Source organism: Lingula anatina, chromosome 8 (genome assembly GCF_051362555.1).
Source record: "Lingula anatina isolate TDL-2025a chromosome 8, LinAna3.0, whole genome shotgun sequence".
NCBI lineage: Eukaryota > Metazoa > Brachiopoda > Lingulata > Lingulida > Lingulidae > Lingula > Lingula anatina.
The window spans coordinates 13,514,410-13,539,018 of NC_141774.1; the positions used below are offsets into that span (position 1 = coordinate 13,514,410).

The 24,609-nt window shown below is 36.2% G+C and overlaps 3 protein-coding genes and 1 long non-coding RNA gene across 6 annotated transcripts; 2 read left to right on the forward strand and 2 right to left on the reverse strand.

Annotated features, from left to right (window-relative positions):
- Positions 1-3,969: 3,969 nt before the first annotated feature.
- On the reverse strand, positions 3,970-7,136 carry LOC147760400 (uncharacterized). Its single transcript, XM_086994707.1, has 5 exons — positions 6,963-7,136; positions 6,438-6,571; positions 5,636-5,727; positions 4,747-4,968; positions 3,970-4,314 (listed from the first exon to the last, which is right to left on the reverse strand). The coding sequence occupies exons 1-5, from the start codon at positions 7,125-7,127 to the stop codon at positions 4,280-4,282; spliced, it is 648 nt and encodes a 215-aa protein (XP_086850833.1). The 5' UTR covers positions 7,128-7,136; the 3' UTR covers positions 3,970-4,279.
- A 3,140-nt stretch (positions 7,137-10,276) lies between these two features.
- LOC147760401 (retinol binding protein 4-like) lies at positions 10,277-13,335 on the forward strand. The gene is made up of 5 exons (XM_086994110.1): positions 10,277-10,718; positions 11,576-11,709; positions 11,991-12,076; positions 12,468-12,761; positions 13,063-13,335. Exons 1-5 carry the CDS (start codon positions 10,560-10,562, stop codon positions 13,071-13,073), a joined length of 684 nt encoding a protein of 227 aa, XP_086850236.1. The 5' UTR covers positions 10,277-10,559; the 3' UTR covers positions 13,074-13,335.
- A 573-nt stretch (positions 13,336-13,908) lies between these two features.
- On the reverse strand, positions 13,909-24,498 carry LOC147760402 (epoxide hydrolase 1-like). Of its 3 annotated transcripts, none has more exons than XM_086994108.1 (8): positions 24,329-24,498; positions 18,822-19,119; positions 17,934-18,069; positions 17,414-17,578; positions 16,901-17,030; positions 15,589-15,794; positions 14,974-15,196; positions 13,909-14,663 (listed from the first exon to the last, which is right to left on the reverse strand). In XM_086994108.1, the coding sequence occupies exons 2-8, from the start codon at positions 19,116-19,118 to the stop codon at positions 14,429-14,431; spliced, it is 1,392 nt and encodes a 463-aa protein (XP_086850234.1). In that variant the 5' UTR covers position 19,119; positions 24,329-24,498; the 3' UTR covers positions 13,909-14,428. The 3 variants fall into 3 exon arrangements, with proteins under 3 accessions (XP_086850234.1, XP_086850233.1, XP_086850235.1); XM_086994107.1 differs by having other exon boundaries at positions 24,291-24,498; XM_086994109.1 differs by lacking the exon at positions 24,329-24,498 and adding an exon at positions 19,658-19,755.
- On the forward strand, positions 19,849-22,375 carry LOC147760403 (uncharacterized). The gene is made up of 2 exons (XR_015330802.1): positions 19,849-20,372; positions 20,883-22,375. It is a non-coding gene; the product is annotated as an uncharacterized LOC147760403 (long non-coding RNA).
- Positions 24,499-24,609: the final 111 nt, after the last annotated feature.

Genomic DNA, 24,609 nt, shown 5'->3' on the forward strand with positions numbered 1-24,609 from the left:
AAATACATGCTCGATTTTTGTGAAAAAAATTAATATTAATAATACTAATGATAATGATTCATACTCGAATTTGCGTCGCCTTGGCGAAAACGTGGGTCATCACATGGAACTGACATTGAGGCTCAATGCGGATTATTTCTTGGTTTCCTGTTCTCGAAGGTGACAGGCTGAAATAGGATTCCAATTTACAATGCTTTTAACATGTGTATATTTCTTGGAACGTTTATAAGCCAATGTGAATGCAACTTATACAATTTAGAGTAATATTGAAGTATCAATGCCTGTTCAAGCACCCTTCGTACTCATGTATTTGATCAAGTCCGAGAAGTCGGGTATGACTTTTACTTAATTCAAAGAGCAATCCATGTAGCACATAATGTTAAATGAGGAATTTTCCAACAAGTCAAAATTGACTAACCAAAAAGTCATTAAATAAATGAATAAACAATTAGGAAAAAGGAAAATTAGCATACAAACACACACATACACACACACACACATATTCATGTATACCCTGATACTTTTGATGTGACAAAGTATTGATAAAGTCATACTGTGGAAGAACAGGTTTCTGAAAGCTTATTTTTTAATTGTTTTCACCTATAATCAATAACCTGAATAAATCTGACAAATATACTTCTGTTTTTGTTTAAAAGGAAATATATTTACCGAACTCGTGTTCCGTAAAACGGAACCCTTCAAAACTTCTACCCAATCTTTCCGCAATTGTCTTCATTCCGGAGTAGACATAAATAGGCTCAAGATCAACACGACGGCTCCAAAGTTCAACGCCTTCGTTCTGACACCTTCCTGTTACATCTCCTCTACGACAGATAACGATCACCATGTAGTTCGTGTAGTCCGTTTCAACAATCTCAAATTTGTTGTTGCCTGCAAAGAAAGGAGAAACAGGGTGTTCGTCACAGAGAAGTAAGGGGGATGATTTTCTAAATACACCATAAGTAAGATCATTACCTGTGATATATTTAAAGGAAGCCAGGTGGTGTTCAAGAGAGTAATTGCTAGACCCGTCTTTGTTTTCAACGTACAACATATTTTCAGCTTGGTGGTTCATCCCATTGACAGTAGTATTTCTTGCAGACATGTGCCTGTCTACGTGTAAGTAAGATTTGATGCGCGCGCGGGCGTGTGTGTGTTACTTAGACAGAGAAAAGGATCTCCTCTGGTAATTTTAAGTGTACCGGGCTATCATAACCCTTAAAATTGTTGAGCTCTTAAGATGTGTTAACAAGAAATGTGAAAAGGATAAATATTAACTAGATGAGAAACAATCTTAGTTGAAGAAGGGAAGAACGCTCACTCTCTGATGGGCCAAACGAGAATTCCCCTGGCATCCGTGTAGGACGAAGTCTGGAAAACTCATCGAGCTCTATGCAGTCTCGAGCGCCTTTCCTAAAAATTTGATCAAAGCATATACAGTACAACAAGAAGTGGTTGCTGCTCTTAACAGGTATCTGAAGCCCCACTTTAATGTCACTCTAAATACGTACACGTGTTTTGCTTTAATGTTTTTAACAGGTGCTTACAGTGGTATCCAGATTGGAACACATATGTACTAGTACTATGATAACAAAATATACACTTAATAACAATAAACGTGGGACTCTCTTTATGATGTCCAAGCTGTTGTTTTACTATATGCTACGTTATAAATTTCATGAAGGTGTTATGTCTTCCTCTCGATTCCATTGATTTTTACATACGGCAATGCTTTGATGAGGAAGGCCAATGACCCGTTTTCACCTATGGTCACGTGGGCGGAGTACTCCGTAAAAACATCCCCGTCCTCAATCATGGGATACTGTCGCCAAAGATATCCGTACCAATTGCCTTGAAGCTAGAAATTAAACATAAATGACACGCGTATACAGCATGTACACACACTGGACAATAGAAGTGTCAACCTACTGAACCAATACTTTGGGGGAGATAAATGACTGCGGAATGTTATGCTCCTGGTATCTTTTTATTAACATCAAATTTCACAAAAAGACCAGCGGTTTTATACTCATTAGTCACATTATAAGTAGACCAGGCATTATAACTTTGATTACTCTGATTCAGAGGGCGACACTTTATGTAGGTGTGCAGAAGGTCCTTATCTCTGTCGATGCTCATTTGAAATTACATTTTATGAATTTTGTCTCATCATCACGTGTACATTGTAAACTTACAGTCACTACATATACAGATATTGAAAATGTCTTATGCTGAGACAAAATTGCAAAGAAGATGTAAAAAAGGTGAATTTGACTGCATATTGTAAAAAGTACACAAGAGCTGGAAAAAATGTAACATAACTCCAATATGGAAAATATTAAGCTTGAGATATACGGACAGGCTGTTTTCAGTCGCAAGGAAGGAATATGTTATTGAGCATACAACTTATACAGTGAGCAATCTATCTACATATAAATCAGATAGCTTTTGCATTCCCCACGGATTAAAAAAAATAAATAACGACGTATAGTGATACCAAAAATCGTTTGCTTATTTCCCTTGACAACCCTGGCTTTGGTTTTATTAACAGATGCTTGTGATGCTTTATTTACTTATAACCTCAAATACGGGGAGGCCCCCGTTTCAGGCAGACACAGAGAATGGCAATATTTATCTCTCCATATAAAGACATGCTCTTGCCTTAGTTACATCAAAGCTCCGTAATGCAGGTCTTCTGGGTTGCCAATACCACCATTCTGCCAGCTTATTCCATCTCCAAAGCAAGGGAACTGTATCTGGGTGTAACATACCAAGTCTGCCTAAGCTAGGGTAACCCAATCCCCCGTCTACAGCAGCGATTTTCATTGCGAAGAAAATAACGTATACCAAGACAGTCATTCTTGGACTTGTGACTCCGCCTAAGAAGAGAGAGCGTCGGTCTAAAAACGCGTTTATTTGCTATGGTCGGCTGGGCATTGAACCTGAGGCTAGGCAATAAAATTGTACGTGTAGATCCGACTCCATGTATCTTTAAGTTCTCAGGTTTTTATATTTAACAAGAAATATCTGTTGTGTACAGGTTAAGTTATACATAGGAAAAAAAACAATAAAACAGCATTAGCTTTTTTTTTTCAAATGAAACCCGAAGCAATAAAGAAACTGTATGAGCTTAAGTGAACCAAAAAGGAAAAATAATAATAAAATAAAATAAAATAAAATAAAGAGATAGTTCAACACCTCTTTAAGGCCAGGAGGCCCACTTTTTTCTTTTTAAAAAATAATTCGAGGTATTGACAGGACTGTTGAGGGTATACTTAAGAGTCATTTGATTTGATAAACAGGCTTTTGTTTCGTATTATTAAATAAACCAGGCAGTCTGTCGTTCACGATTTTAACAAACGGCCTAAAAATTACAAGGCTTGATAACTACACTACTAGCAATCAGATGCCGGAAGTCTGTGGTTATTATCACTTGCGTTTATCGAACTTTAAGTCACAAGTCTGTGAAAGACGCTGTTCTGCATGATGACTTCAAATACACTTTTGATTTGAAGGTATCGTTTCTTACTGCTTCATTTCTTGTATGAAGTCCATGAAAATTTAGTTTTGATATGTCTGTACATGCATTGGATGCTTTTGTTTCACTCATATAAAAATAAGCTAAAAACAGCTATACTTAAAAGCTTGAGGGCCCTTTTTTACCACTTTAAATGTAAGCAAAACATTCGGGGTTTGAAATTAGCTGTTTATTAAAAAGTGAAAAGGGAATTCCAAACATAAGATCAACATTGACATCGGCCAGTAATTGTGGTACACACTTTGACTAAAAAATAGTACATCAGAGAGGACAAACTATTGAATTATTAAGACAAAAATGATCAATTCAAAGTGCAAATAAATTAAGATCAATAGATAAATAAATTAAAATTCAGTTTTGATTTATTGGCAGTTCCATATGCTTGTTAAGATTTTTCTAATATACGCTTTTTGCCACAACCATCTTACAAATATCTTGACTATTTTCTTATCCCTAAAGATGATAATTAAAATTAGAAAATTGCAATAAGATGTGTTTATTTCAAAGCCGAAATGATATTCCAAATAAATAATCAAATTTGACAAACGTTTTCCAATGGTTTTGGTTTATTAAAGAAATTATATACACTGCCACACATTAAACAGAGATTGAATATATAAAGATGTAGGAAAAGACCAACCGATACAATATCCACAAAATAAGTTGCGTACATGCGGTTTTGCCTCGCTTTAGAGTCACAATGGAAAATAATATGCTACTGGCTTTGAGACTCAATGCGGGTTATTTCTTGGTGTCCTGTTCTCGAAGGTGGCACGCTGAAATAGGATGCAAATAAAGATTTAGTAAAGAATATATACATATTAGATGAAAGACAAGTGCAGCTGTGAGTCAAATTGATAAGAGCTTAGTCTACGTACACAGAAGCTTTCAAAAATTATCATTGAAACACCAATATATGTACGAGTACCCTCAGCAAACACTTTGTTTTATTACTTCCGAGGAGAAGGCGAGTATGGTTTTCATTCCAAAGACTCATCATGTAATTGAGTGCCATTTCATGAAAACATAATTAGATCATTCCATTTCACATTATTTCATATTTGAAGCTTTTCGAATTTATGAAAGCTTTTCCTTATGTCCTTCGGGCTTTAAACTTAAATTTTATTACTCTGACGTTAAATATTCATGAACCCTTATGGCGGCAACATACAAGATTCTTTCATATGCCCAAAGGGAAAGATATTTACCGTATTCGTGTTCCGAGAAACGGAACCCTTCAAAAGTCTTACACAGGCGTTGGTCAATCGTCTTCATTGTGGAGTACACGTAAGTAGGCTCAAGGTACACACGGCGACTCCAAAGTTGGATCGTTTCTGTCTGACAACTCCCAGTAGTATCCTCACCTTGGCAGATGACGACCAGCAAATAGTTAGTGTAGTCCGTGTCAATTATCTTAAAGTTGTTGTTACCTGTAAAGTTATGAGAAAAAGGGGTTTGTGCCTTGAAAGATATAATGTGGAAGATTGGTCTGAGTTAAGTTTGAATAATTAACGCCCAACCAACGTGCTTCACATTTTTAAAAGGCCACCTATTTCATCTCTTCCTTTTGAATGAAATTGAACAGTTTAGACAATATGCTAATAGTTTTGGTAATTATAAGCATTTTTTAGTTTTAATAGTAGTCCAACTCGGGATGCTTGTCACAATTTTTAGCGAGACGTCCCAGTATCAATTTCTCACAGGCGGTATCTTGCATCTATCCCATGAGTCTTACCCATGCAAGCCCACCATTTACGTGATAAATACAATACTGGTCGCCGAGCTGTACGTGAAATATTACGAGTGTATTGGCGAGCCGCAGGCGAGACAATACACGAGTAATTTTCACGTACAGCTCGGCGACGAGTGTTGTATCTATCACGTAGTTCTGTGAACTAAAACTAAGGTATCTACGCTGAATGATGCTATGGTGTGTGTGTGTGAGTGTGTGTGTGTGTGAGAGAGAGAGAGAGAGAGAGAGAGAGAGAGTTTATGGCAATATACATAGTGTAAACTTTAAAGGTATGGCACGTTTTTAATGAATAATATATAAATGAGAGAGAGTTTTTTATGATAAATAATGAAAAAAGAGCTCACTCTCCAATGAGCCAAACGAGAATATTCCCTGTTGCCTTGAAGGTTCCAGTCTAGACAGATCATTTAGCTCTACGCATCCTTGGGCTCCTATCCTAAAATGAGGAAATCATTATGGTATTAGTATACCGCATACGCATTTCTATGCATTTTAAAACTGCTCTTGCTTCAAACTACAAAACATGCAGATACACCTTTGATCGTATTTGTTAGCATAATAAACTCTTAACAAAATGAAATAGAACATATGTCTTTTGATTGCATATAACTAAATGACCATAAATTAATTTTATTATCTACAAAAAAGCTTTATTAACTAAAGTAATTATGACGGTTAAAATACTATACACGTTTTGGGGTGATATAAGTATTTGTTTGGTGAGGTGTTCTGTTGAAAACAAATGCACAACTTAATAATATTTATGCTTTAATAACAACGTGCAGATCCCTTATTATGCACGAGCTCTACTTATATAGTTCAGTTTTGTTGCGTTTTTTTTTTTTTTTGCCTGAAAGTGTTATGTTTGTTTACAGGAAAAAACTGTCAGCTTACGTATATTATGCTAGCATTAAGAGAGGATTTGGTGTAGATAAGCAAATTTGTTTTAAGTTTGTAATGTAATGTTGTTGTCGTATCATTATCGTATCACATCATTAATGTCAGTTCATTATTACTATTGTAATATGTATACTCTTTTTACAGTGTACGGTTGAATGAACATGTGTGCGTGGGTCAATGTGTGTGTGTGTGTGTGTGTGGCTGTGTAAGCATGTGTGTGTCATCATGCTGAAACACTGTGCGTACGGCAAGCCTTTGATAGGGAAGGCCCATGTCCCGTTTTCACCAATGGTCACGTAGGCAGCGTATTCCGTTAAAACATCCTCGTCCTTGACCATGGGGTTCTGTCGCCAAAGATAACAATACCAGATACCTTGAAGCTAGAAAGATAATGTTAATGATATGCAAGTACTTGGTATAAGATTTCAGGGGTCCATTATTATTATTTTTATCTATTAAATAATTTTGTGCAGTTATATATAAATTAACATTGTATATACACCGGCATAGTAATTTTAATTACTAAAAATTTTAAAAAATTATAATATTGAATACAGTTTTCACTGAAGATGATTACCCTTCAGTAAATTTTAGACAACAGCCCTAAAAAGAATAAACGGGTATTAACTGAATTATTTAATACTGATTACAAACGTGCTTGAAGTATAGGAAAAGCTATTTTTATAGAAACAATGGTTATTTATCTAGGATGTTATCATATGAACTGCCAATTCATCTCAAAATAGTCCCTGCATCGAAGCATACACGTACTTTAGTTACATTCAGGTGTTGTAATGCAGGTGTTCTGGTATTTCTATACCCCCATCCTATCAGTCGGCTCCATCCCCACGGCACGGCCACTGCACCTGGGTCAAGTCTTCCAGGCCTGCCTAACCCAGGGTATCCCAATCCCCCGTCTACGGCAAGGATTTTCATCGCGAAAAAAACGGCGTATATAAAGACAGCCATGCTAGGAGTTGTGGCTTGACCAACCAGAGCGAAGTACTAGATACTTCGTTTATGTGTTTTGGTCTGCTGGCTTTAATTTGAGGTCAACACATGGAAATATATGCATTTATCCCAATCCATTTGGAATATTTTTTGATTTCTCATTTAATTGCTTTGTTGTATCAATGTATACAAGATATGTTTGCTACACGTGTACATCGAAAAAAAAAGGCACCATTTACTAATTTTGTCTGTGATAAAAAGAACCGTGTTTGCTTGATTAAAACATAAATAGCTTTATGCCTCACACTACCCCACGGAATTCCTATTTCTATTTCATCATTAGAAAAAAAATAATGAAGAGAAAACCTTAACTATTATCTGTTTAATGAGCATGCTTTTTATTATTTTGTGAGGATCAAGTAACTCACGATTTAGGAACACATGCCTCTCACGTTTCATTGGTACACTACAGTTTGTGAACCACAGTAGTAGTACTGTAACGCCCACGAGCTCTTATGTCCCAGAAGTTTGGCGGCTATGACTTCGGTTAAAACAAGGCATTACACATACATTTTAAGAAACTTTAAGTTCCATGTTTAAGTGTGTTAGAGAGGCAATTCAGCAATTATGGCTTCACAAAATATCAGGTAACCCCGTGATTCAAAAGCGTAAATACTATGAAACATGTGGAAACTTGATGTCCATTCTTTTATAATTCTGATATGAAATTGTCGGAAAAAACGTGATATGCCGGGTACATATCTACCTGGCTGACTTCTGACTTAGGGATAGCAATTTCCCCCTCTAAACCCCTCTCGTCTCTGCAGCCCACTACGATGTCATTCAGCCTTTATGTTTGTTAAGGCCCCTTTACACTGGACGGCGTCCTTTCTGCGTCCACGTAGTGCGGCCCCGTTTGAGAATAAGAAATAAGAATACTTTACGTGCCGACAACTGGCTGATCATTGAGGATTAACTTAGCATCCAAAGCGATGCTTGCGCCTCCTTTTGATGACATATCTACCTGGCTGACTTCTGACTTAGGGATAGCAATTTCCCCCTCTAAACCCCTCTCGTCTCTGCAGCCCACTACGATGTCATTCAGCCCTTATGTTTGTTAAGGCCCCTTTACACTGGACGGCGTCCTTTCTGCGTCCACGTAGTGCGGCCCCGTTTGAGAATAAGAAATAAGAATACTTTACGTGCCGACAACTGGCTGATCATTGAGGATTAACTTAGCATCCAAAGCGATGCTTGCGCCTCCTTTTGATGACCACAGGGATGCCAGTTTCATGGTAGCACAAAGGACACAGAACGGACGCCGTCCAGTGTAAAGGGGGTTTAAAGGGTTGACATTAGACGACAGGTCTTTAGTGAAATGATATACAGACTTGACATTTAATATGGAATATTTTTTCCAAATCATAATTCATCAGTTTTTTTCCTATTTTGCTGACTGATAAATGAAAATAAGGATTAAAATCGTGTTTTAATAACTTTTGATAATCTATTCGATGTCAGTGTGACATCAGTTCATTAACTGAATTCGCCAGTGAAGCATACAAAAATACATTGCCTATTTTAAGTCATACGACAACCATTGAAAGCGATATTTTGGATCTCCATATTTTCCAAATTATTGTCTTTAAAAGAGTTACACGTCCCACAAAGGCCCCCCATGTCAGTGTCTAGTCACAGCAACAGTCGCTGTTACGCTTGACCTCATCTTGCTGCTACCAGAGGTTTCAAGCCGCAAGGTATTCCTTATGATAGGTTTTTAGAGTTTAATCTGAAATAAAATTCCAGGCAACGGTTAAAACTTGTCCAATTTGGTTCGGTTTTGTTGTAGGACATGCAGGCCGTTGATACGGCGAGTAATGACCTATGGACATATTGTCTATGTGGTTCAATTATGGTGATTTTGATGACCAAGGTAACTACTCATTCCCTTGGTTCTGTAAGTTATCTGCTATTAAAAGTGCTCTGTGTGAACCGGCAATCTCATCGTGCAACCTAAAATTGATCCTAAGTTGCCCCCTATCAAATGATAGTCAAGTGGTTCCCAGATTATTCATTTATTTGATCTGGTTCAGGTTTTCATCGATGACTACCATTGGTGTTTTGGCACCAATGTGGTATCCACTCCAAATACTGACACTGTCAATGACCCTGGTCACGTAAGAAGTGGCACACGTTTCGTCGTAGGCCTCTTCAGGATGTCTGTAAACTCTGTTTTGACCAGTTTAGCGGGACAGGTGAAGTTTGACCCCAATAAAGAAATCCACGCGGTTTCAGTGTTCTACCCAGAAACGGTCATGGTCCCCAATTCATTAGAGAAACAGACTACGCTGCTTTGCTGTTTACAGTGGCTTCCTCAGAGGTCATCTGGTATCTTAACCTGATGAAACCAGTTTGGTGTTAGCTAAGAGCCTTGAAAAACGCGTTTTGGTGACAATTTACCCCTCATTCAAAACGGACTGGGTGGTTTTGGTTTAATTGCAGCAGCATATCCTGAAGGACAGTGAGTCCTGTACCCTGGTGGTAAGACGTCAATGCATTGGGCGTGGTCTCTGTGTAGCTACATTAGTCTGGGCATTACTCTATAAAACTGTATAGACCATTCCGTTTGACACAATAATCTGTCTGGCAATGTCTGTGCTTTTCGCGCCATTCTGGCACAGCTTAACAATTTTGTAAAACACTGCTTACTTCATTTTACGCACTGCAAAACCGACCGCTTGCATACAAAATTTCAATTTCTTCTATGCAGTAGTTGCCAATATATGGATACTTTTTTGACAGAACCATGCTTCGCCAAAGCCAAGCTTTGACCAGCCAAAGGAGCACTCCCCAATTAAATTAATGCATATTACACAAGGCCACAGAGCAACAGACTTGGTAGTCAGTTAATTGGCAGCGACACACCTGACTTCACACTTCTCCAGTCAATGTCTTATATAAGATCTGAATTTTTTGAAAAAAGAAGGCATTTTTACCTAGGTATACCTTTAAAACTGAAATACTCCATATTAAATGTCAAGCCTGTACTATGTAAGGTTAGCAGTGATAAAACTTGCTGTATGTTGTCCGAAATCTGGTCTTGAACTGTTGACGTGTAACGTACCTTGATGTGCTTGTGATGTGTCATTTATATAGCCTTATATCTAGTAGACTTTCATCCACTAATTTATTGCTTATTACGGCTGAACGCAACACAAGTTTATGACATATTAAAGCCTTCTGCACTATTTTTTTCACCAAGACATCAAACACTAAACCGCATTGTACTTCGCTGAATGCAGGCTGTTGTCGGTTGGTGTGTTTTACGTACTTGTACTTCACCACAGCGTTCCTGATACCACACAGAAGAGTAACGTACAGTTAACAAACAAGTTACGGTATAGTTAATGATTGAATATGAGTAACTGGACGCGCGCTGTTTTCTTTGCTGTCCTTCTGGGTCACGTGGGAGGAGGGTTTTGGTCGATATGTCCATATGGAATCTTCCCCTGGCTTTGGAAAACCCCAGAAAGATGCGCAGAACCCAGGGGGATGAGGAACCTGGACATAGCCAAGGTGAGCAAAAATATACTGTACATAGAAGGGGTATGCGCCAAGGCTGTTTCAATATTAATGAAATATTGTAGATGGGCCTTATGTACGTGTAAACCGCCCGCATGTACTTGTACGTACTGGTACCCTGTGATTCAGAGGATATTACTGTTAGGGGGGCACCTGTCTCTACAGCAGAAGGGGTCGATAGTTAAGGCGAGTTCTCATTGTCCCCAGAGGGTGTCACTGGAAACAGTATACTTAGAGAGATGCAAAGAGTGGTCGGGTGAGGTAAAAAAAAGCCTCTGAAACTCAGGGTGTTACTTGAAACGGCAGAGAGATGCGAAGATTAGACAGGTGAGTTGTCGGTGTCCTCTGCCCGTAGCTAATAAATGTGACCTACGCGAGGTACAGCTGACTGCATAAACAACGTGAAATTGGGTCAGTAACATCGCACAAGAAAAGTAGGTTATCAGGATGAAAAAAAAAAAATTACTATGCATGTACTCGTGTTAGGTTCAGCATTCGGTTCGCCGATCAACAAGAAGCAATCAACTACTATCCCTCTCAGCACTTGGGTTCGATTTTGATATTTAAATTTATAAAGGATGATTTAGTTTAAAATGACTGGTCAGTCATTAGAACCATCGACTATTTTCCTAAGCTCTAATGGAAGTATCAACATCAGGTACGCTCCAGAAAAAAATATTCAAGGGGTCAAATCGTTTTTTATGCTTACAGAACATTACATATGTAATGTTCTGTAAGAACCTGTGGATGGCAAAAATAAACATTTGTGGGATTTTCAACCCCAAGGAGTGTACCTTAAATGCATTAATTTGCACACGTGATATTCAAGATGTTTTTTACTGGTTTTACAGCTAACTGGCGTGTGGTATGAAATAACCTTCGTGATCGACCCTCCAGTGGCCCCAGAACTGATTTTCACGGATTTTTATTTGGATATACAGCAGAATGAAGACGGGACCTTGTCAATTAAGATGGAAGGAAGACCGTACGTTTTTTCATAAATTAAAAAAAAAAACATAATTTAATTTAAGAGAATTAGAAAAACATGAAAGTTAATTAGAAATTAGATGACAGAGACAACGATAAACTTTCAAACAGTATCTCGGAATCAAAAATTCAAAATTCAGATTCAAAATCAATCGCACAATTCATTTATATTACACCAGGCTTCCCATATACTGGATGTGCATATCTCATGTGCATTAGTCCTACATCAAACAGAATAATTTAGGCATTAATCATACACGTGTTTAATGTCCATTTTAGACAAAATGCCAACCACACCGACTGTACAACAGTGAGTGGTTTTGAGCGCCTGGTTCCAACTGCCAGAAGTGGAGAATACGCTTTTAGTGAGTTGGATTTCTTACTTGTTTTTAGGTTTCAAAATTTATGCACAGTTTAATTGAAAGATTTCTAAAAATATGCTAATTAAACTGTTCATGAATCTTGTTTCTTTTGTTCCATAAAATGAAACTCAGTTTTGACATTTAATTAAAATACACGTCAAAAATAAATAAATAAATAAATAAAAAAAATAATAAATAAATGAAAAAAAAAAAAGAAACAATTATAATAGCAAGGCAAATTCACTATGAAAAACCATGTACAGTTTCGAAACAGGATATTTGTATTTTGCTTACAACTCGATTCGCACACGTCGTGTTTGTGAAAACAAGCCATAAAAACAGACAGAATGAACCGCATTAAATCAAAAAGCCATTCTTTTTTTTTAATGAACAGTCTTCCAAAATGAATCGTCTGGCGACATTACCTTCGACGAGCACATCGGTGTACCCCTTGAAGACGCCGAGAGCAACGTATACATGATTTTGGACACTGACTACACACATTATTTGGTGAACCGATTCTGCCTCGGAAAACAAGCCGACGGGACGTGTTCAAAAGAGGAAAGCTTCCTCATATACAGCCGTCGACCCACTTTGGCACCGGTCATCCTCAAGAAAGCCAAGAAGTTGATAACGAAGGACCTGTGTAACTCTCCCGAAGGCTTTGTTAACGTTGAACACTCAAAAGGTTGGTACAGCCACTTCCGTAGGGCATTTCCAGTCAGGGTCGAACTTTATAAGCAATATTTAGGCCTACTAAATAATAATAATAATAATAATAATAATAATAATAATAATAAAGAAATAGGTAAATGAATAAATAAATATACGAGTTCACTTTGACTTTGTGCCTAGAACACCCCAGGAAAATTCACATTTTTAAACTGGGTGGCTCTCAGACTTACAGTGCAAGTTTATTTACACTGTTGACACTTTTGACTTCCATAAATGTTGACTGCATTATTTACATCAAATAATATTTTTTGCAGCATGTGCATGAAGAAGACCATGCATTGCGAACATCCATCACCGGAAGTGTTCAAGAATGCTGCTAACATACTACATCTAACAATACCAGTTTATCTTTTATTCCATATGAAGAGGAAACATCTCCATGATATTGCTTAGATGAATTTCAGAACTGTAACTTTAATGCATTTTAAATAGTTTATTTACTTGTCTATATAAATTTTACGTAAAACCATGATTTAGAAAGTACTGATAAATAAATGCAGTTACCTTGTCTACAAGGTACACAGATATGCTAATATTTATTAATGGTATAAAAATATTAATCAGTAAAAATTAATGATCAATAAACACCAGCATGATGGTACTAACATCTTTTAATAAAGATTTATCCAAATACATTTAACGACATTCAAAGAACTATCATGTAAAATTGTGTAATGAACCTTTTTAAACATATGTTAAGAATGTACTTAACTTTTGTAAATTAAGCACGCTTAATTCAAGCGTGGACCCGAAACAGGACATTACGTTTTCGACCTACTTAGTGGATAACGCAAACACGGTTCGTGTCAGATTTATATAAGGTCGCACAAAGAACCCCCCCCCCCCCCCCCCAAGTCCACATAATACCCAGTAAAACGATTTACTCGACGACGCTCGGTAGCTACATATGAGTATGTCTCCATGCAACTCCTCTTTTTGATCTTTTATGTCGGACACATTATTTCTGTTGAATTATCAAACCTTCATTAGATTCATGAAAACATTTCATTTTCTACCCATTCATCCATCCATCTATTAATGAAGAAGGAAGATATTCTCAGATTATGGTAATCCATTGATAAGTGAAAAATAGCAACAAGTTCAATAATCCATTTATTCAAACAATGATTGGGCAATTCCAATAATGGCCAATGTGATAATAAATTAATTATTAATTTTTCTGGTTAGTTAGTACTGAAATTATTAATTATATTGGTAAAACTAAAATATGACACATAAGTTATTTCAGTATTACACAGTTATAAAAAAAAACAAAGTTATGTCTCCCAAATCAAAATCACAGCACATCAATATCACAAATGTTATGAGACTTTCATGATTTTTCAATAACTTCAAAGATATCCACTATTAACAAAAATTAACAATAAAAACGGGATTCTAAAAATTACTCTCCTTCAAGCTAAAAAGGCTAAGATTACAAAATTATGCTAATAACAATTATTATAACAGTATAAAGAAAAGAATTACAGATGTTACAATTCAGAATCTGCATTTACCTTCTTTATGAAACTCTTCTAAAAATTACTCTCATTCAAGTTAAGAAGCTATGCTAAGATTTCAAACTAATGGTAACAGTTAATATTATAACAGTAAAAAATGTTAGGATTCAGAATCTGCATTGCGTTCTTTATGAAACTCTTCTGCTTTCTCAACAAACTTCCAGATATCTGCAGCCAACAACTGTGGTTCCTCAAAGGCTGCAAAATGGCCGCCAGTAGGCATGTTGGTATAGTGGATGAGGTGTTTGGCACTGGTGGCGAACTGAGGAGGAGGACAGCCCAGAGCTATTTCATGGGGAAAACATGCTACACCTGTCGGTACACGTATTTTGTACCTGAGTAAAAAGTAAAAATTCGTCAAAAGAATATATATATATATATATATATATATATATATATATATATATATATATATATATATAATTTTGGAACAATGTTTTCAAAGTGCATAAATAATTTAATCTGACTCCAAATTTTCATATATTTTTTTGGCATAAAATTTAAGTAAAATGGCACTTTTTAAAGTTTAGCATTTTGAGAAAAAGTAAGTAAATAAATACAACAACTGTCAAATTATTTTTTTCTTTGAAAGAAGCAAAAATAAATTGAAACAATAAATAAATAAATAAATACATAAATAAATACCTGTCCAAATCCTCATCAAAAGACATCTCCTTGTAGAACCTCATGGAAGATGTGATGGTCTTAGTGGTCCAGTAGATCATCACATTGGTCAGTAGCTCATCTAGGGTAAACTTCTTTGTCAGACCACCATCAGGAAGGTCTCGGTACCCAGGGTTGGTCCAGGTGGAGAACTTCTCTAAGATGTATGCCGCAAGACCTACTGGAGAATCTGTGAGGGCGGTTCCTAAATATAACAGAATATCATATATCATTATCCTTAAAGACTATTCTAGGTTGGTCCAATGATATGTTTGTAAATGTTCATTAATTAAGTCACTAATGATTTTTCTGTTATCCCAATGAATGTATGTAAGGCTGTAAATAAGGAGTTTTTGGCAAAGGCTAAGAAAATACTTAAAGACAGTATGGGGGAGGGGGGGTATCCAAGATATATGTGACAAGACCTACTGGGGAATCTGTATGGCCATTCCTAAATATAACAGAAAATCATATTTCATCATTAACATCATTAAATACCAATTGGGGGGGAGTCATCTTTGACACATACTGCAAGACCTACTGGGGAATATAATTATTATTATTTACTTCATCCATAATAACACTCCTAAGACTCACCCACAGTGTCAGGCTTGGTATGCTGAAGTAGGAAATAGCCTGCCTCATTGATGAGGTACACTAACTTATCCCAGATAGGGCTGATCTTTGGTATATCCTGCTCGTCCAAAATTGCAGATGGCGCCACTGCAGCAAGAAGTAACTTCAGGGGTGTTTTTGTATCCTGGTCCATTTGGAAGAAATTGGAATGCAAGCCTAGCACTGACCTGGCAAAATGTTTAATGATAAATATAATAATTTACAAATTTTAAAGGGAACTTCTCTCTAAAGGGATAAATTCATCATGATAAATATAATAATTTACAAATTACTAATTTTAAAGATAACTAGTGTTTAAAGGGATAAATTTATCATGTTGAACTGATCTGCATAATGTATATCAATATAATTGTTTTCATATTTTAAACAGAAATACTTTTTCAAGGGATATATTCATCACACTGCTCAGGATTTTTTTTTCATTCATTCACTACAAGCAAAATAGTAATAAAAATACAAATGATAATAATTCACTGTATGGATTCGAAAAAGTTTTGCAAGTTCTTGCAGTATTCAGTTGAAGCAGTACACACTGTGACTATGGTGATATATGCTTTATTTGGGTTTTAGGGGAGTTTTTCAGTGAGATGAATGTACTATTCTCTCAGTATGTACGTCAAATAACACACTGCCACCCTCTCAAGATATGTGAATTGAACACAGCACTAAGGTTTAAGAAAAGAAGTTAAAATCAACCACCACCCCCAGGGTCAGCCCAACCCCCTGTTACATTATGCATGTGTACCAAAATGCCCATGCACATCCCTGATGACAGGTCTAATGATCAGCAAAATTTCAGCTTCCTAACTCTATGGTCTAGGAGTAAAAAGCTTAAAATACAGTGTGAAATGAATTTAGAATTCCCCCCCCCCCCCCGGGGGACAGCTCAACCCCCAGACATAATAAAGTAAAGTTCTGAAGTGTCCTTGCACATCCATGATGACAGCTCTACCAATCACCAAAGTTTCAACTTCCAAACTACATTTCTTGCAGGAGTTCACAGCAAAAACAATGTGAAATGAGTTAGGAATCAACTCCCCCTCCCTTCCCCCTGTTGCACTCAAATTCTGAAATGCCCATACACATTCCTGACAATAGGTCTATTAAACCCCTAAGTTTCATCTTTCAAACTCTAGTGACAAGGAGTTAGCAGTAATTACTAAGGCACAGACTCCCAATGGGCAAGATAACATGGTCCCCTACTTTTATCCCAAAAGTGAAGGGATAATAATAATAATAATAATAATAATAATAATATAGTAATACAACTTACTGAGGATATAAGATAGACATAAACCGAGTAATGACTGCTCCCCAGTCTCCTCCCTGTACATAGTAAGACTTGTGTCCCAGACGCGTCATCAGCTTGTGGAATACCCTTGCTGCTGCTACCTGATTAAAGCCTAGTGAAGGAATGTAACATGTTTAAATGGCAGATCATAAGCATATAAACCACATCTTGATTAGAGCTTAATTGAGCACAGGTTAGCAATATGTGTTGATCACAGATATATCTTAACAGATAAATTCTGTGAAATAATGTCACAAAATTAAAATTATTTAGTTCACCACCTCCTGATGCTACCATGCAATCATTTTCAGGTAACTCTCTGAACACAATTTAAATAAATCATGTCCACTCTGGAAGTCAGTGGCAAAAATGAGCTCGAAGGCATGGGAGAATTTGAAAGACCCATGTTTCAAATTGGCTCAAGAACTCTTCAATTTTAATGCCTTCTAGTTACAGATCTGGGACATATAATGATAGAAATAAATAGCCATTCACCTTGCTTGTTAGGAGCTTCTGACAAGCCATATCCTGGGATAGATGGTAGCACCAGTTCAAAGACAAGCCCATTTTGAGGTTTGGTTAGCAGTGGGATCATCTTGTAAAACTCATAAAATGACCCTGGCCATCCATGAACCAGCAAAAGGGGGCGAACAACAACATCTGAAAGAAGAAAGATTTTGAAAAAATTAATAAAAAATATTGTTTACTTGCAGAACATTTTATGCATATGTGCTTATAAGTTTTAACAGCATGAATAAAGAGTTTCAAAAAAATATATGATAACTATTATGTTGATATCTTGATGATAAATAATATTACTTGTGTTCATTCACAATTTCAGAGATGGCTATTATGATGACGTGTACCGTGTACAGTAATTACAATAGATTAAATATTTTTAAACAAAATTCTTTTTTTTTTCAAGTTTAATCTAAGGAAAGTAAAACTGAAAAAAAAAATGCTTAATTAAATGTCTGTTGTGCCTCCACATTTAATTTCTTTTAAATAATTTGACCTTTATCTTTGACATCAGGTTTGATGTGTACAAAGTGGACAAATATCCCCTCAATCTGAGTCTTGTAGTGCTGGTATTCATTTAGCTTCTGTTCTGTTTTTCTCCAGTCATATTCCTCTCTCCAGTACTTGACAACCTGGAAGAAAATATAATAGAATGGTAGATGATAGAAAATCAATCAATAAATACATTAATTAATGGAGAATGAAAGAATGAAAGAGCAAATAAACAAGTTCATAAAATTACAAAATTTTAACAATAAATTCACAAATTAACAGTCGAATTCATACAAAATCTTGATGGCATAATTACTTTTCTTATTGTAGTACTTTTAAAGATATAATTCTCAATTTATGGCTATTTTATACAAAAAAAAAAAAAAAAAAAAAAAAATAAAAAGTATTTCGGAATGTTCACAGAGCATCAATTGAGACTGAATGAAATTGAATATTTTGATATTGTACTAGTAATTAAAATTAAAGAGATAACAACTCTTCATTTTAGTAGGCATAGTGCCATAAAAAAGGGTTTAAACTGTGCTGTTCTCATACATACTTATGATGAATGAATCCTTACCAGCATTGAAAGTTAGTCATTTATCTAAGTGTGCCTATTTATAAAACCTCCCAAGAGATTATAACAGAGGGTAGCCAGAGGCAAGCACAGATTTCAGAATTATTGTGAAAAGCCATGTTTTGATGAAAAATGGAATGTATAACATTTCTATGTGTTCTTTTTAATGCGTTTATTGTGGAAGTTTGAATCTCATATGAAAAGTTGTTATAACTTTAAAACTGAGGGGTTGATGGTGATGGTGGTGGTGATGGTGTGTGTGTAGGGGTGGGCAATCTGAGATTTGAATTTATCATTATCTGTGGGTTATCTTACCTCTTTCATATAGTCCACATTAAAGCCGTAACGGAAATTGGCACCTTCCAAACCGTCAAAATACCTTGTCTTGCTCAGCCTCTGTTTCAAGTCATCAAGTATCACGTCTGACACCATTATCTTGATACCTTTTAAGGTCGGGTCATCTTCTTTCTTCTTTTCGCCTTTTCCCCACCAACCATCTGGAATCTCTGGGGGGTCAGGGTCGCTGTCATAGAAACCTGTCAACAAAAGGGTGGTTGCTATGGAAACAGCAATGGGGATCACCACACAACAGCAGCATAATCCACGCTTCATCCTGAAATAGAAAAGTGACTCTAAAAGCCAGCCAATAAAAATTATTAAGTGCAAGTTTTTCTAACCACCAGGCAAATCAGCCAAAAAGCGGCAAGGTGGGGTTCTCACAGAATATACTCATTTTGCCCACAGTTAATCACCTTTGTGACCTTAATTTAACTGTAAAATATTAAAGCTTTCCGTTGCGTTATTGTCGAGATACAGCCATATTCATACTTCACTGCCTCGCGTGGCTCCCGTCTCACTTTTCAGCTGTGTGAGTGGTGTATTTTTCATCGAAGTTTGCTTCACAAATGTGCATCAAGTGATCAGTACATTACTTCGGTCAATACCACAATTGAAAGATGGATATATAATCTTTATAACGACAGAGATTTATATCATAAATCCGTTGCTATGGTTACAAACTACCGAGGTTATTTGGGGTCACTTGATGACTGCCGCAGATACCCACCCTGTCAATAGCCTTATATCTCCACTAGTAGAGCACCTTAGATAATATCATTGATATTTACTGAAAATATGGACAAGGGGCCTACCATAAATTAAAACACTGGCGTGGCCTTTTCCCTACAAATTTTGCAACAGCGACGCAAATTCTTCTATTTTCTGGCTACATTATCGTAAAACATTTTTGCTTCCCACAGTTTCGATTTGCATTCAAGAATGTTTAAGTTAATTTCAACGTTACTTAGGGACTAATTAACTTAAATAGTCTTCTGTACTTTTTATTTATTGATTCCTGGATATTAAGTATATGCTAAGTTCAAATATGGGGGTAAACATGCATTCGAAACTAAATTCGTGTAGGCGGCCATGACAGTTTCAAGTAGCAGTGGTGGAAAACGTGCGATGAATGCACTGCAGATTTTCCGAATTTCAAGCAGCAAAGCGCATACTTTGTTGTTCTGTAGACCGTTACAAAGACGGAAAGGTTGTGCGATACTCAGGAGATACGACTGAGATGATTGGGGTCACCTCCCGATGCTAAAAGTTACATGCAGAGTGAGAGGCTAATGAGAGGCAATGTCATCAGATCAGAGGAATGGAGAGTGAGCTCGACTCAGTCGTGTGTCCAGCGCATTGTCAGATGCTATGGATACTTTGGGGAGCTGCAAGAACACGTCAACTACTTCTTCGAACCAAGTTATTATTGTAGGACTTTCCTTGCTCGGACCAAGCGGGAGCTTTCATGCACAGTGTATCCAAATTTTTATCAAGACAAAGCCAAGATATTCAGTTCGTTGGGCCCAGGTAATTAAAAAGTTGACATTCGTCACATCTTTATAATTAATTAACACACCGAATTTTCATACAGACAGAAGGTTGATAATGGTATGATATCTGTGTTGTTTGAATTAAATATGCATAGTAATTAGACAAGTGAAGCTAAGTCATCATCTAAATACTGCTATCTCTGACCCTCAGAACCACAGCAAATTTGTTATTACGTAAAGTGAAAAGAGCTTATGTTTGTACTGTACATGTTAGCAGTGTAAACTTTTTTTTTGGATGAGCAACAAGTTACAGAACCCTCACAACTAAATAATACTGCTTTTATAGATCATTGCTAGTGATTAAAAGGGTAACAATCATATCACAATTACATGAATTATATATATATATATATATATATATATATATATATATATATATGAAATAAAGTTTAGTTGTAGCCTAAAATGGGGTTTCATGGTAAATTTTGTTGGTTGAAAATTAAAACCATTCAGTTGATTAAAGAATAAATTTTTGTTGTTATTTTAGCTAGAAGATGTTAATTTGGAGACTGGTCAGAAAGAGCATGCAGCCAGGAATCAGATATATATGGCAAAGAAAACAGTGATTAATCCAAGCACCCGAAAAAGAAGTTTTGTGAAGAGGATTGACTTACTGGCCAACAAACTAAAATGTATTTTTGATGTTTATCTACTTTGAACAAGTATTTGTATCTACAGTGGAAGGACACCAATGACCTGACAGATAGCTAATGTCAGCCATGATGATCCAAGCAAGTAGCAAGGAGATCCCCCAAGAGGAAGTAATTTATGGGAGCTTCATTAAATGATGAAAACTGACACTTTTAGATGACCTTTTTTTACAAGGAGCTTTTCAGACATGAATTTTTGCCCCAGAAACGTGGAATTCCGCATTTTTTAATTCAATTCAAGGTGTCCCGGACCTCTGGCCGCTTAGTTGTTGAGTCCCATGATAAATGTTCGGAGTTCTTTTTTTTTTTTTTTTTTTTTTTTTTTGAAACCTAGGATCATGGCTGCTTTTTTTCTGTTTCATTTTACTGAAGATATCCGTGAATGCCACCTCTAAATGGGATAAGATTTTACTGAGGTGATAGATACAATACGAGTCGCCGAGCTGTACGTGAAATATTACGAGTGTATTGGCGAGCCGCAGGCGAGACAATACACGAGTAATTTTCACGTACAGCTCGGCGACGAGTGTTGTATCTGGCTTAAACCACGGCCTCTGATAGGCTACTACACTAGTAGTGCAACAGACCGTGGAACGCACTCGTACATGACGTGCTTGTATGTCGAATACAGCACGGCAGAGTCTTTTGTTCTACGCGCTAGCCGTGGTTTAAATATTGATATTGAATATCATATTTTTATTCCTTGGAGCAAAAGATCAGTTTGACTTATATATTTGAAAGCAGCAATATATGTTCCTGGTCCTGAGTAGTGCAAAATAATCCATGAATTACACCATTACATAAGTTCAACTTATTTCTTCATTCTTCTCAGGAAGGGGATTCAGTTGGATAATATAGATTTGCATTACTTTGATGTTTTTGTAGAATGAAAATGAAGTGTACTTTTTTTTTTTTTGAAACATTCACTTAAATCTTGAGTCAAAACTTTGTCGGTGTCTTATTCAGTTAAGGGTGACAGGAGTAGTCTTGAATGGCAGTTACAATGCCTTCCACCCATTTATTAAGTTATTGGTAATAAGTATTTTCCAGTTTGAAGATTTCAATTGTTTGCTACACTTTCAAATAATTTGCTTATTTATACTTAAACTTTAAAGATCCAATAAAGAGATGATTATGCATAATGAAACATTGTTGATTGATTTAAAGCTGTGTGTGTGATTGGTGCCCACTTGTGTCCAATAATTGTTGAAGTAGTAGATGAAAAGAAAAGTTAAAGGAAAACAGTTTTCTTTATATGATTAAATGTAATAAAAATGTGGGTTGTTTGTTGTTTTATTTTCTGAATAATTAAATTTATTAGACTAAAAGTATTTTTAATTAATTTTGTAAGCTATAGTATTACAGGGAATACCATTCCCAGGTGTACAATCGAGTTGGAAGCTATTGAGCAAAGGGTAAAAACTTGAGGCCAAGTAGCAGGTTGAAAAGGGTTTATGTCTTAACCAAAGCTACATAAGTTTCGATCACAAGTCATCAAAATATGAATATGACGGTTTAAATCCCAAAGGTGGGCTCTGTTATAGGGCAATTGCCTATTCTTGTAAAGTCTATTGTTCATGTCTGCCGTGATTAGAGTAATTGAGCAGGTATTACTGGCCAAGACAAGAGCAACACCCATTCAAATTTTACAATTTTCGGATATTTTAATATTAAAATATATCGCCAACAAAAGAAAAGGCCACGAGGATCTCTTTTGTACTTTATATTTTTAATGTTCCTTTACAAACCCATACAGGTTTGACAGCCATCGGACCTCTACTAGTGGGTATATGACCCTCTGAAAATTGCCATGCTTAAACTTAGTTTTGGGGGGTGGGGTGAAAAAAGTGGGTACAGTGTGGACAAGGTGGGTTATATTTTTAGTTTGAAAGTCTTGGGGGGAAGAATATTGATCAACAAAATACATCATACATGTACATAGTAAATATATTGCTAGATAAGAGTATAATAAGCATATATATGAGTGACGTGTATGATAACTGAAAATCTGCTTCGAAAGCTGGAAAAACAGAAAATTGGGCATAAATCCCTTGAAATACAGTTTTATGGCATAACATTTGGCAGAAGTTAAAAGGGTCCTCAGGCAAGTATTTCAGCCCAATAAGGTCAAATTCTGTGAACCCCCACCTTGCCGCACTTGTCTGGTGCTTAAAAAAACTGGCACTTAAATGCAGAGTAGGAATTGGGACTCATGTGTCACTTGATGTTACTCTGATGGTAAAATAGTAGCGGTGAATACTTACATGTACTTTGAATTTGAGAGAGACTTAAATCACTGGACATCATATCTTAAAAATCTTGTGGTGATATTACTTTAATTTACTGACCATCATGAAGAAGTAACACTAGAGTCAAGCTAATTAAAGGTTTAACTCTATTGTGCTCATTTATAATGAGTAACGTCCTAGTTTGTATATGCATTCTAGTATTTATACTTGTATGTAATTAATGTTTTATATTTCCATAGTTACTAGTAGTTGAACGTACAAAATGCTATTTATATGTTTATTTATACATTATTTATTGTTTCATTGTATTTGTGTGTTCATTAATGTGTTAGAATAACATAAATGAAACTTTTTACAACACCACCCCTCTTTTTTGAACAGATTGTGTAACATGAACACAATGCATGTTTGTTCGCTGCGTTATCAACAGACAATGGTTTGGTGATTCATTGCAGCATATGGGGTGTTATCTCCTGTCTAAACAGACTGTGACCACACTGGTGTCAGCTCTAGTAACAAAAGGTAACAAACAGATAACAATATAGAGCGTTCTTTCTGAGCTTAATTGTATATTTATAAATACCCACATAAAGCTATTATTATGTGTACTGTATTTGCATGCACACTCAGCATAATCAGAAAACCAGAAGCCACACCCTCACCAAACATGCATGCGCAGACACCAAACACACAAATTCCCGCCTTAGTTGCTTGATCAGTTTTAAGAATGTATGTCCTTATAAATACAATTTGGAATTCAAGCAAGAAAATGTACTGTATGCGTTAATTTGCAATTTCTATTTACTTACATATCTGCATATCGGAGACCGCATACAGAAATGATAAAGCATTAAATCCCGTGGTAATGCAGAGAGAAAGTCAAAAAGTAAGGCCATGACTATAAGTTTTATCACCTGAAGGCTGTACAAATACAAATGCACTAGTGTATTAGTGTAAATGTACATGTAGTACTGTGAGAGCGGTAGTAGCACCTACCTATTGCATTCACTGTACGACTCTGTCTACGTGCTCACCTTCAGTTCCCTACACGGTTTAATGTCCCTTTTATTTAGATTTGCAGCATGTTATATATAATCGCTGATTAAGACGTTATGTCAGCCCGACTGTGAGAATTTCAATTACCCCAGGTTAATGTGTGGGTCGAGTATCAATGCGACCTTCAAACCGGAAGTTTATGTTTAAGCTAGTTCCCCGCTGTCGTGATTGGTTCTGTGATGCAGGGTCACCGTAATAACCTCATACCGCGTCACTTAATTAAGGACAACAATACATATTAAACAAATCAGGCAAAATG

Bases quoted from the DNA above. Each gene is read 5' to 3' on its own strand.
- LOC147760401 (XM_086994110.1), top strand. From the start codon at position 10,560: ATGAGTAACTGGACGCGCGCTGTTTTCTTTGCTGTCCTTCTGGGTCAC. The intron at 10,719-11,575 runs GTGAGCAAAAAT...CTGGTTTTACAG, and splicing joins GGAACCTGGACATAGCCAAG to CTAACTGGCGTGTGGTATGA. The intron at 12,077-12,467 runs GTGAGTTGGATT...TTTAATGAACAG, and splicing joins AAGTGGAGAATACGCTTTTA to TCTTCCAAAATGAATCGTCT.
- LOC147760400 (XM_086994707.1), bottom strand. From the start codon at position 7,127: ATGAAAATCCTTGCCGTAGACGGGGGATTGGGATACCCTGGGTTAGGC. The intron at 5,728-6,437 runs GTACGCACAGTG...TCCTCATTTTAG, and splicing joins TTCCCTATCAAAGGCTTGCC to GATAGGAGCCCAAGGATGCG. The intron at 4,969-5,635 runs GTGAGCTCTTTT...ATAACTTTACAG, and splicing joins CTCGTTTGGCTCATTGGAGA to GTAACAACAACTTTAAGATA.
- LOC147760402 (XM_086994108.1), bottom strand. From the start codon at position 19,118: ATGAAGCGTGGATTATGCTGCTGTTGTGTGGTGATCCCCATTGCTGTT. The intron at 17,579-17,933 runs GTCAAATTATTT...TTCTTCTTTCAG, and splicing joins ACCTGATGTCAAAGATAAAG to ATGTTGTTGTTCGCCCCCTT. The intron at 17,031-17,413 runs GTGAATGGCTAT...TTCCTTCACTAG, and splicing joins AGAAGCTCCTAACAAGCAAG to GCTTTAATCAGGTAGCAGCA.